Source organism: Helianthus annuus, chromosome 15 (assembly GCF_002127325.2).
Source record: "Helianthus annuus cultivar XRQ/B chromosome 15, HanXRQr2.0-SUNRISE, whole genome shotgun sequence".
NCBI lineage: Eukaryota > Viridiplantae > Streptophyta > Magnoliopsida > Asterales > Asteraceae > Helianthus > Helianthus annuus.
Window position 1 is genome coordinate 131885534 of NC_035447.2, and position 12696 is coordinate 131898229.

The 12696-nt window shown below is 38.4% G+C and overlaps 1 protein-coding gene across 1 annotated transcript; it reads left to right on the top strand.

The window, feature by feature from the left end:
* The first annotated feature begins 796 nt into the window (after positions 1-796).
* LOC110914222 lies at positions 797-1474 on the top strand. The gene has a single exon (XM_022159029.1). It carries the CDS (start codon positions 797-799, stop codon positions 1472-1474), a length of 678 nt encoding a protein of 225 aa, XP_022014721.1.
* The last annotated feature ends 11222 nt before the right edge of the window (positions 1475-12696 follow it).

The following is a 12696-nucleotide window of genomic DNA, read 5'->3' on the forward strand; positions in this document are numbered from 1 at the left end:
TCTATACAATATAGAGAACTATCTCACGTTAATGTAAAGGACCCAATATGAATGCTCTTAAAATCCCTAACATATTCATTCACGGTTTTTTTCATAAGCATCATCGTCTATTGCTAGAATTTTGAATAAGCTCCATCTTCTCCTACCTAGAACTCACCTCTCCGGACTCGACCTTGATTTCATCATGGCTAGTCGAGTGCTCAGTTCTCCTAGAACTTGACCGAAATTTCATCATTGATGCTCAATTCTTTGTTTTGGTTCTTGATTCGCTTCTCAATTCACATATTGGGATCTTAATTCACGTTAATGTAAAGGACCCAATATGAATGCTCTTAAAATCCCTAACATATGCATTCGCGGTTTTTCATAAGCATCATCGTCTATTGCTAGAATTTTGAATAAGCTCCATCTTCTCCTACCTAGAACTCACCTCTACGGACTCGACCTTGATTTCATCATGGCTAGTCGAGTGCTCGATTCTCCTAGAACTTGACCGAAATTTCATCATCGATGCTCAATTCTTTGTTTTGGTTCTTGATTCGCTTCTCAATTCACATATTGGGATCTTAATTCGTATAGAACTGGACATGGGTTTAATCATCGTTGCTTGATCTGCTCTTTAGGGTCTCAATTCACTTCTACGTTTTGGTGGAAACTCAATAAAAAAATCCTTTATGGGTTTCAATGAACATAGGTTTTGGTCTCTGGGTTTCAGTGAACATCAATTTTGGGTTCAAGGAAAAAGCTATGGTTTTCGTCGAATCAATGGTTTCTGAAACATAACTTCTGTTTATATATGTTGCTTTGCCTTTTTTGTTTATGGAACCTTTACTGTGATTTTAGTGGAGCAGACGATGAGCACGACACCCAGATCACCATTGAGGGCCAGGTGGTTCCACAGGCAACTAAGTTCAAGTATCTAGGATCGTTTGTTCAGAGCAATGGAGAGATAGACAGTGACGTAGCTCACCGTATCCAGGTTGAATGGTGTAGGTGGAGAGCAGCCATAGGGGTGTTGTGCGACAAAAGGTTCCCTGATAAACTAAAAGGGAAATTTTATAGGGTTGCAATTAGACTCTCTATGTTATACGGAACAGATTGTTGGGCCATCAAGAAAATTCATGCACGAAAGCTAGAGGTAGCAGAGATAAGGATGCTAAGATGGATGTGTGGGCACACTAGGTTGGACAAGATAATAAATGAGGTGTTTAGGGAAAGATTAGGAGTTGCTAGTATTTCAGACAAGATAAGGGAGGGGAGACTGAGATGGTTTGGGCATGTCAGGAGGAGGCAGACGACAGACCCTGTTAGAATAGTTGAAACACTCGCGGTAATTAGAAGGAGGAGTAGAGGCAGACCGAAAATGACGTGGGATGAGCGGATTAGGCAAGATTTGCTAGATTTGCACCTCTTTGAGGACATGGTCGAGGATAGAACTTCGTGGAGACGTAGGATTAAGGTTAAAGATTTTTAGGAGTTTGGCCTGGTTTTTAGCTTAGGTCCCTGTCTTATGAGTTTATTTTTTCAGTTTCTATGAGGTGTGATATAGTTTATATATATATATATATATATGTGGTAAGGTTCCTCTACAAAGTGTGTTTTTCCTACAAAGTGTAGGAAGTTATTTGGACCATTGGATGAGTGTTTTTAATGGTTGAGATCATCTTGGTGGCATTTTAGTAATATTTGTATTTTAAATAAAGAATGATTTGATTGATGAAGGATAAAAAAGTCATTTGTCGTGTTTTAAAAAAGGCAAATAACCGTCATTCCATAAACCACTCATTCAATCTCGCAAGCTTCTCTCTCTCTCTCTCTCTCTCTCTCTCTCTCACTCACTCACTCTTATCACCTTCTATACTAAAAAACAACCAAAAAATCCTAAAATCATGGATGTAAATATAACACAATGTGAAGAAACCATAAACTGATAAAACACAATATGATGGGTAAAGAGAACCAGAAACGTGTTATAAATGTTTGGTTTGTTTTATATTGTGTTTTTCAGACACTAGTGTGTTTATGTTTAAGGGGTGTGTTTAATTGCGAAAACTGATATAACACAATGTGAAAAAACAATAAACTGATAAAACACAACGTCAAGAAATAATTAATATGTTTCATATTTTGAACTTAAGATGAAGGATGAGATGAATGTGCCATGAAGGATACTATGTTTTATTGTGAAAACTAGTATAACACGATGTGAAGAACTCAGAAACTGGTAAAGCACAACGTCAAGAAACAATTAGTGTGTTTTAAGTTTCAGACTTCGGATTCGAATAATATGAATGTGAGATGGAAAATTCTATTAGGCTATAGGGTGTGGGGATCATGGTTGGGAAATGATTTGCCACCTAGGAACATGAATGGAAGGCTACACCACCCCTTTGATTGATCCACCATGGTTTGCATGGATTAAACCATGGCAACCATGGTCCTCCTTTCCATTTTTCAACAAATCATTTCCTTTTTGTTTAGACAAAGATAATAAATAAGGGGCTAATGATTTGGGCCATGACCATACCCTTAGGGTAGTGGTTTTGGATGGTGGATTAAAGATTAGTTACATGGCACTAACATGGAGGGTCATGGTAGTCATGAGGGTCATGACCACACCCTATAGCCTTAATGTGGTATAAGTAACTGAATCAATTGTGAGTGTAAGAAATAAGGGTTTCCATAAAAATCTCAATTAATGATCCATAATTATCTCTCTCGTAAATAACTTATTTAATCAATTACCATCATGCCCTTTTGATTAAATTAACTAGTTGCCACATGTCACATGAACATGACTTCCTACACTTTGTAGGAAAAGTTGGCTTTGTAGCCAACTCCTACCCTATATATATAGAGAGAGTAGGGATCCTGCGAAAAGTGTGTTTTTCCTAGAAAGTCTAGGAAGCGATCTAGGCCATCCAATGGGTGTGTTTAATGGTTAAGATGAAGTCAATGGCAATCTTGTAATTTTTTAGTTTATATAATTCATTGTTTTAAAAGACTAGGGGCAATTTTGTCAATATATCGTGTTTTAAATCAACTAGATAACCGTCAGTCAAACCCAGTCCCTAATTTCACGCGATTTTCCCTCTCTCTCTCTCCAAACCCATCTTCGAAACCCCAATCCCTACCAAAATTAACTACAATCATGGAAGAAGATAACTTTAGAAAGGATGGAGAGCACCGGATCAAATTAAAACACTTCTCCATCTCCACCATCTCTGATTCATCATCACTATTCAAATACTGTTCATATCATCTCCGTTTTCTTGACGATGTGTTTTAACAGAAAGCAAATTAATACAGTTGTGTTTTAGCAGCAAGCAGATTCATACAGTTGTGTTTTAGCTTACCAACTGGGGTAGCCCAGTTGGCCAGTCCCACCCTTTCTCTTCCAAGAGACCCGGGTTCGACTCCAGTGATGGTCACAAGCCACACACCTCTTCCCAGAGGAAACGGAATCAACTCAGGGCCAAGGGTATTCACCGCCAGGCAGTATTGGGACGGTACTAGCTTGTGGAGTGGGATCACTCCAGCGGCTGGGAGGTCCGTGCAATAACCCCCCCTACAGTTGTGTTTTAGCATTCAGATTCATACAGTTGTGTTTTAACAGCAAGCAGATTCATACAGTTGTGTTTTAGCATTCAGATTCATACAGTTGTGTTTTAACAGCAAGCAGATTCATACAGTTGTGTTTACCAGCAAGCAGATTCATACAGTTGTGTTTTAGCATTCAGATTCATACAGTTGTGTTTTAACAGCAAGCAGATTCATACAGTTGTGTTTTAGCATTCAGATTCATGTAGTTGTGTTTTAACAACAAGCAGATTCATACAGTTGTGTTTTAGCATTCAGATTCGTGCAGTTGTGTTTTAACAACAAGCAGATTCATACGCTGTGTTTTACCATCAATGCTGGTAATGCTGGAGGATTTCTTGACGCTGTGTTTTAACAGCAAGCAGATTACAAAACAGTAATCTGCCAATTACAAAACCACTTTTATAATCTATAAAAAAAATTGACTTTAGCCCTGTAAAGTGTTAAAACACAGCACCAAGAACATGCTGATAATTTCCAGTAATCTTCTGAACAATGGAATATGCGATTGGTTTAGATTTCGAAAACAAATTATTCAGAAAATCATGAGGAAAAACGGTTATAAAATATGGACATGGATAGTTAGTTAATGAAGATAAATTCCAAAAATAAAAATAGAATGTGAAAGTACACAATTGCCCTTCTAGTTAAAAATCTTCAATGCCACATGTCGCATTCTGATTGCTTCCTAGACTTTTAGGAAAAACCCACTTTCTACCCAACTCCTACTCTCTCTCTCTCTCTCTATATATATATATATATATATATATATATATATATATATATATATATATATATATATATATATAGGTTTGCACCTATTCTCGGTGTCGTCGTTTTACTAACAAGCACTTACTTATTTATGTGTTAATTATTATTTTTATCTCTATCTTTTGTATTAGTGGCGTGCTTATATATGTTTTTTTAGAAGCTTATGTCTTGGTTATGGTTTTTGGAGCTGGGGGTCTCACTGGAAGTAGCCTCTCTATCCCCCCTGGGATAGAGGTAAGGCGTGCCTATATCCTACCCTCCCAGACCCTATCAATATTTTCGCTATAGGTGGGATTATACTGAGTATGGTTGTTGTTGTTGTAATGTTGTTGTTGTGGAAGAAATTAGTTGTTGTTATCATAGTATAGTATCAGGATGAATTTGTAGCCTTTAGTTAATATAAGAATTTGTTGGTGTCAATACTTGTTTATTTTGGTTTATGTGATAAATTATTTTTTGAATCCATCAAAGATGGCAACAATGGAGAGGAAACAAGAGCGATAGATGGCTTTTTGGTAATGTTTTAACATTGTGTTGGAATATTTAAAATCCTCCACCCTAGTGAAGGAAAGTTAAATTCCATTGGTGGATTGAAAAGTTTTCAATTCCAACTAGTGTGTTTTCGATGTCGCGCGTTGCGCGAGAGACGTTTGTGTTTTCCTTACAGCGGCGGAACATTAGAAACTTGTTATCAAAAGGACTTTCCCCATGGTCCAGTTAAGTAGTTTTTGTGTTTACATATCAAGTCTTTTACATTAAACAATAAGCGGATCTTGGATGCAGCTTCCTTTCTTCGACAGCGTTGTCGGTGCTTTAGTTAATTAGTTGTGTCATCACGTCGTCCTTTCTTCAACACCATAGTTTCAGGACCTGCATTTAATAATGTGATTTATTAAAATATTTTGTAAATAAGATTTTAAAATTTATGTGCCTTCAAGCATAGAGAATTGAAACAATCAATTAATCAAGAACAACATCAACCCAAATAAACGAAGTGTTGAAACTAATTTATATGAGTTCATACTACATGTCATTGACCAAGTCATTCAAAGACCTCAAACTCCACTATTCTACACTTAATGTAACTTGACCATGGTCCATCTACAAACTTAACCATTTGATTTTAAGTTTAAACTGTTCGCCTTTAAAATATAACAATATTCAATAGAACAAAACAGCCAAATTATTGTCTTTAACTTAAAACCCTAAAGGCCTTTAACTATGGTGAACTTGAAGTTAAATGTAGACTTTGGGCTTCCTAACATTTCAAACCAGCAAAAGTAGGAAATAGTTAAAAAGAAAAGAGATTGAAACTACTCATGTGATTATAATATTTAGATTCTATGAAGCTAATTTCTAAGAAAAGTGGGACCATCAGCAAAAATTTCAAGTCAACCAAACGTAGTTAAGCTGACTTATTTATTTGTTACTCTGGGTACTTGGGTTAACAAAACAACAATTTTAAGCAATGTTTTAGGAGCAAATATATTAATAGAAGATAATAACATTATTTCATTTGGACTATTTATGTAACATACTATAAGCTTTTACAATGATTATGAATATAGACATGTAACACCATTTTATAAGCTTTAAAAAAAACTTCATAAGCTTAAAAAAAGCACACTGAACTAAACTATTTATAATAGGACCAGGACTCAAAAATCATAAACACCTCTAAAATACTTACAGTGAATATTTATAGGCTTCACTTGGTTTTTCCCCCACCATTTGGTAAAGATTTAAGGAATCATCTAGCTATGACCGGGTAAAGAGCCTCCAAACGTATAATAAACCAAAATATGACTTGGACAAACTCTGACATGGAAATTCGATTAAAAAGATCATGCCTCTTGGAAACCATTACAAACTCACGTAGCACATATCCAGCACGAAGAAAACACTTCCTATAATTAATTCAGCTCCCAACTCATAAAAACTGCAAAGGTAAAAACAAAACAAATACCTACAGGTGCTTGAGAGGCGAAAAAACATTTGTGTTCAACTTCCTCAATCGCTCTTACTCTTCTTTTCACCTTTTCTCCTCTGTCCGTAACCCCCTTTCTTGTCCAAATTATCGGCGTTATTCCATGAACAATGGTAGCTAGCACATAGGTTGAATATATGTGGCAAGTTTAGAAGAGGAATATATACCCAAAAACATGTGTCCCACAATTGCCAGAAATAAAAACCTACCTAAAATGCGGGCGAAAACCAAATGTAGCGGATCGGTATGGGTGATATCTTGTAATTAATAAGCAAAATCAATAACTCGGGAAAATGCAACAAATATATAGAGTAGTTTGGGGCTTTTCTAGTATTGAAAGAAGGCAGACAACAGAAAGCAGTGATCTTGATATCCTTATCTTTCTCTGTCGTGTATCAGGGAAGTAGAAAAAACAAAAAGAAGTAAAAAAGTGGGTGCCGTCCTCGAACCGGCACCACTTGCGTCTTATAAATTCCACTTCACCTCTAACAAAGTTGAGAACTAAAAAAACATTAAAGCAGTACATACATGTTCATTCCTGCATTAGCTGTTGAAGCTCAGAATCTTCAAAGCATATATTATTCTTGGTGGCTACAAACATATCAAAAATAGAATGTAAAATTCCTTTTTAACAACAAAAAAATGAGAACAACTGCAAATCATCATTGATTCAAAGATCAAATCAATGCCATATACATAGAACATGCAACTTCCCATTCAACCTGTTGCCTCTTCTGCACGGGAGATTTTATCTCGAATGCGACTGATGTGTGTCGGTGTGTATATAATTTAGATATATTTTTAAGCCCTTTTTACACTTTTAGTCAAGTTTTAAATTTATAAAACACGATATTTACTAACACTAAACACACATATGGGCAAGTGCACCCATCGTGGACGTAGTATAGTGTTGGTAAGATACCGAGGTCGTCCAAGGACACAAGAGCTTTTAATACCGGTTTATCCTCAACGTCTAATCAAATCAAAAAGTTAGAAAAATGTTTTTTAAACTAAGAAAAATAAAAACTAACTAAATGCTGAAAAATAAAATAAAATAAAAACAGATAGACAAGATGAATCACTTGGATCCGACACGTGTATTAGTATAACCTTTGATTATTTTCGCACTTTTGCACTTGTTTAAGAGATTATCTTAGTTATTGTAGTAGGCCCCTTTTTCGGAGGTGACGTTACCCTCAACCCAGTAGTTTGAGTCAGCAAGGATACAATCCTAAAGGGTTGGATTATTGAAAGATAATGAATTAAGTTATTAATGCAAATTATGGTAGGCCCCGCTTTTGGCGGTGACGTTACCCTCGGCTAAGTAGTCTGAGTCAGCAGGGATACAGTCCTAAATAGCCGGGTTATAGTATTAATAGTAGTTAGCTTATGAGGGGGTCAAAGAGTTTGGATCCCCGCCATCCAATACCTATGGGCATTGAAGGAGATCCTACTAAATTTGACCCAGGTCCCAAGCAGGACCTCTAAACGCTGAACAAGGGCAAGACCTTTACCAAACCGTTCCCTTAACCCCCGACCAGGTAGCCAACATACCTCCATATAGACCGTGGAGATATGAATGGTGAAAATCTTTTATTTTATATAGACAGTAAAATAATGCCAAGACACCACGGACAAACGATAAGGAAAGATCACCTTCAACATAAGTAACTAGTTATTAAAGTCATTAATACAAAACCAAATAAAAAGTGCAAAAGATTGAAAATAAAAAGTATTATACTAAACACTTGTCTTCACCAAGTGATGTAAGAGACTTAGGCAACCATGGCCTTGATTGTCAAGAACTCTTACGATCAATCTTGGATCCCGAGACGACTCACACACTCTATGATGGACAATGGATGATGGTGGTGGATGATGGTGTTATGGTGGTGGTGGGTGGTGGATGAAGTGTGAGAGAGGTGGTGTGCCAAGGGATGAGAGAGAATGAAGCCAAGCTCCTCTATTTATAGGCTGAACAGAACGCTGGACACGGCCCCGTGTTCGCTGAACACGGCCCCGTGCCCGTCTGACATTCTCTCTCTTCATTAATTGTAATTGCGAATTACAATTAATGCGCCTGCTGTACTTTCAACACGCCCCCGTGTCCGCTGGGCACGGCCCCGTGGTGAGCAATGGAAGCTTCTACTGGTTTGTCTTTTCTGCTGCTTCCTGGGCACGCCCCCGTGTTCACTGGACACGGGGCGTGTTCAGGCTCTGTTCTCTTCTCTTTGTCTTGGGAGGTGCCGTTGAGGGTCCGGGCAGTTTACTTTTGTCCCTTTTCTTGTATTTATGGTAGAATTAGTGGTCTTTTTGCTTCTTTTGTGATTTTGAGCTCATTTCATCCTGAAAATACAAAAGGAAGACAAAAACACTCTTTTTCCAACATTAGTACTTAAAAAGGGTTAGTTTTATGCCTTAATTGATGTGTTTTATATGTTGCATTTTACACACATCAAATACCCCACACTTGAACTTTTGCTTGTCCTCAAGCAAAACTCTTTTTAATGTGGCTTACACTCCCAAATGGAATAGGTAGAAGAGAAGTTTTTTTTTTTTTTTTTTTTTTTTTTTTTTTTTTTTTTTTAACTTGTCCTAGAGTGTCGGGAATCCAAGGTTTGTATAGGTTCTATTTTTATTTTATTTACAATCTTATTCGTCATGGTTTATTTTGAACTTTACATAAGATAAATTACTTAATTTGGCATAGCATGCCTTATTAAAATTCCATTTATATACAAGTTCACATACCTCACGGGAGATCACTCAATCACTCGGCCGAAGGTGTATATCTAAGTGAATCGCTCGAGAGCGGCACGGATTTACATTTTCCATATGCTTGCCAAGCGATCAATCCTCCTCCTTTTTAACTTTTTACCTTTGTAAATATCAAGAGGTCTTTTGGGGTGAAGGCTTGGGTTTAAAGGTGGGTGGTTGGTTAGTGGTTAGTAAAAAGGGCGAAAATCGTAACAAGTGTCGGTTTTCGTAAAATACCTTATTTTTGGTGACATTTATTTTTGAAGTATTTCTCCAAACAAGCTTTTTGTAGCTTATGTTTGTTTTTGACTTCATCATATTTTTTTTTTTTTTTCTTTCGTCACGTAAAGGGTATGTTTATGAAAAACCGAGTTTGTCACTAAAATAAAGGTGAAAGAAAATGAAAAAGGTTTTTGGTGGGTAGAAAATTGTTTTGGGGGTAATGAAATGAAAGGTTTAGGCTCAAAGGGGTTTTCTAGGGGGATTTTGGGTAGGTAAAAAAAATGAAAAATAATGGTTTTGAAAGAAAAATAGTTAGTCCTAATGCCTCCATCATTTACTTACTTGGGTTTAAGTTGGTAAGGACCGGGAATGTATCGTCGTGGCAAGTTCTAGATTTGTAAAGACCGAGCGGCTATTCACACAAGAAACGAAAAATGAGCATTTAATCTAAGTATGTGTATTTTTATGCTCAATAAAGGCTCAAAACTCACTTTTTGTGGGAATGGGTTTTTAATGTGACCAAGCATATATAATCGAATTTTAGCTAGACTTGTTATACCGTTTCATAATTTTCTTATGTTAGTTCTTTTTATCACGACGCTATCGGTTGTAAGTTTGTAAAAATATAACCCTTTTATAACTTGTTATTCCCAACTTAAACTAAGACAAGTAAATAAAAAAAATGAAAAAGTTTTTGAAAAAATTTGGGGTGTTTAGCGGTTCCAATAGAGTTTTGTGTAAGGCTTGTTTTAGGATTTTGCAAAATTCCAAGGTTTTAGCATCCCCCCCACACTTAAATTACACATTGTCCTCAATGTGTCCAAAAATAGAGTTTTTGGTTGATTAGAATATGTAAAAGTGTGTTTAAAAACAAAGATTTGTGTTACTGGCACTCTGGACACGGCCCCGTGTTGACCGGGCACGGCCCCGTGGTCAAGTGCCAGTAACAAAAATTATAGAATTGAGACAGAAGCATGGACACGGGGGCGTGTTCGCTGAACACGGCCCGTGTCCATTTACCTGAACTGGGTGATTTCCTGCAGGGGGCTCAGCACGGGGCCGTGTTGGTTGGGCACGGCCCGTGTGGACCCTTCTGTTATGGAGATTTTTGTCGGTTTGTTCTGTTCTTCTGCATGGTTCCATTTTTTCTCGTTCCCTTTTTCATCCATTACCACCATGAGTGTGTTTTATTCTGCAAAAACTAAAAGATTAAACTTAAACTAAGGATAGATCCGCGGAATGCCTCCGTGGTGCGCCACGTTTATAAGGGTCCTTGGCTAGACCCAATTCCCGGTCACACGTCATTTGATTGGGGTGCCTTGCCTCCCAAGTTACACCGTCGGAGAGCGGCATCCAAGCTTGAGTCGATAACCTTCATGTAGTGGACCGGGTCGTCATCCTCTATTCTTTTCCCAACTCCGAATTTTACCTCATCGTCCCCATACCTCAACGTTAGTGTCCCTTCATTCATGTCCACTACTGCTTGTGCGGTGGCAAGGAAAGGCCTCCCTAGAATAAGGGGGACCTCGTTGTCTTCCTCCATGTCGAGTATGACAAAGTCAACAGGATAAACAAACCGGCTTACCCTTACCAAGACATTCTCGATGACACCTTGCGGGAACTTGACCGATCGATCCGCGAGTTGTATGCTTATTTTTGTGGGGCTTGTGGTTCCCAAGCCAAGCCTTTTGAACATTGAAGAGGGCATGAGGTTAATGCTTGCCCCTAAGTCGGCCAAGGCATTGCGAACGGGAGATTCCCCTATTGAGCACGGAATCGTGAAGCTTCCGGGATCGATCTTCTTTTGGGGTAGTTTATTGAGTACGAGGGCAGAGCATTCTTCGCCTAAATTAACTAATTGCAAATTCTCAATTTTCTTTTTATGTGTAAGGAAGTCCCTCATAAATTTAGAGTATTTGGGCATTTGGGTTAGGACTTCGATAAAAGGAATATTGACATGCAATTGTTTTAGCAAACTTTCGAATTTTGCGAATTGCTCGTTGGTTTTTTGACGAATTAACCTACCGGGGTACGGGACTCGAGGAGCCTTGGTAGGCTCTGTTGATGGGGGAGGGTCCTTCTCCTGCAGATGTGTTGGCGTTGATTCTTCCGTGGTTGGAGGTATTTCTGCAGGCCCTACGGTTCGGTTTCGTAGCGTGATGAGGTGAACTTGTGCCTTCGGGTTGGTTTCGGTATTGCTAGGTAACGCGCCTTGTGGTCTTTCGGAAAAATTTTGAGCTAGTTGATTTATTTGTTTTTCTATATTTTGAATGCTAGCTTGTTGATTCCTAAAGTTTGATTCTAATTGTAGGAATCTTTCCGAATTTTTCTTGTCAGTGTCAGAGACGAGGCGAGATATAGTATCTTCGAGCCTTTCTCTCCCACTTTGTTGTTGAGTGAAATTTTGTGACTCATTTCTTGATTGCTGAAAGTTTGTTCGTTGTGGTTGTTGGTTACTACTATTGCCGGGCTCCCTCCAACCAAGGTTTGGGTGGTTTCGCCATCCTTGGTTGTAGGTCCCCGTTGGAGGACCCGACGGCCTAGGTCTATTATCAATGTAGTTTACCATTTCTTGTTGATTGTCCGTTTCTTTCATGCAACTCCAATTTTCATGTGACCCACCACACCCCTCACAAGCCATGACCGAGACTGTTTTTGTCATTTCTAATTTTTTTATTTTTGAAGAAAGGGCCTCGATTTGGGCTTGTAAAGAGGTGTTTTCGTCTACCTTATGGGCGCCCGGGGCAATAGTTTTATTTCCCCGGGGGGTGTGCCACTGAAAATTGGTTTGAGCAATTTCCTCAATCTGATTATATATTTCGTGTGGGCGTCGATTACCTAAAAGTCCCCCGGAGCTAGAATCAAGTGTCTGTCTAGTATGTGGCAACAATCCATTGTAGAAAGTGGATACTTGTTGCCATATCGCGAGGCCGTGATGGGGACACTTGCGTAGTAGCTCCTTGAACCTTTCCCAAGTTTCATATAAGGATTCCCCGTCCTCTTGTGAGTATGTGTTAATTTCAGCCATTAATTTAGCAGTTTTAGAAGGAGGGAAATACTTATATAGAAATTTTTGGGCTAGTTCATCCCAGGTGTTTACCGATCCAGCTGGGAGGGTGTTAAGCCAAGCTTTCGCTCGGTCTTTTAGTGAGAATGGAAACATACGAAGGCGGATGGCGTCGTTTGATGCTCCATTGATCCGAAATGTATCACATATTTCTAAGAAATTAGTTATATGTAGATGGGGATCCTCGTCCGCGAGCCCGTGAAAGGTTGCGGAGTTTTGGAGCATTTGTATCAAGTGCGGTCGAAGTTCGAAGTTATTAGCTTCGACATTCGGGGCATTGATAGCGGCGCCG

Bases quoted from the DNA above. Each gene is read 5' to 3' on its own strand.
- LOC110914222 (XM_022159029.1), top strand. From the start codon at position 797: ATGTTGCTTTGCCTTTTTTGTTTATGGAACCTTTACTGTGATTTTAGT.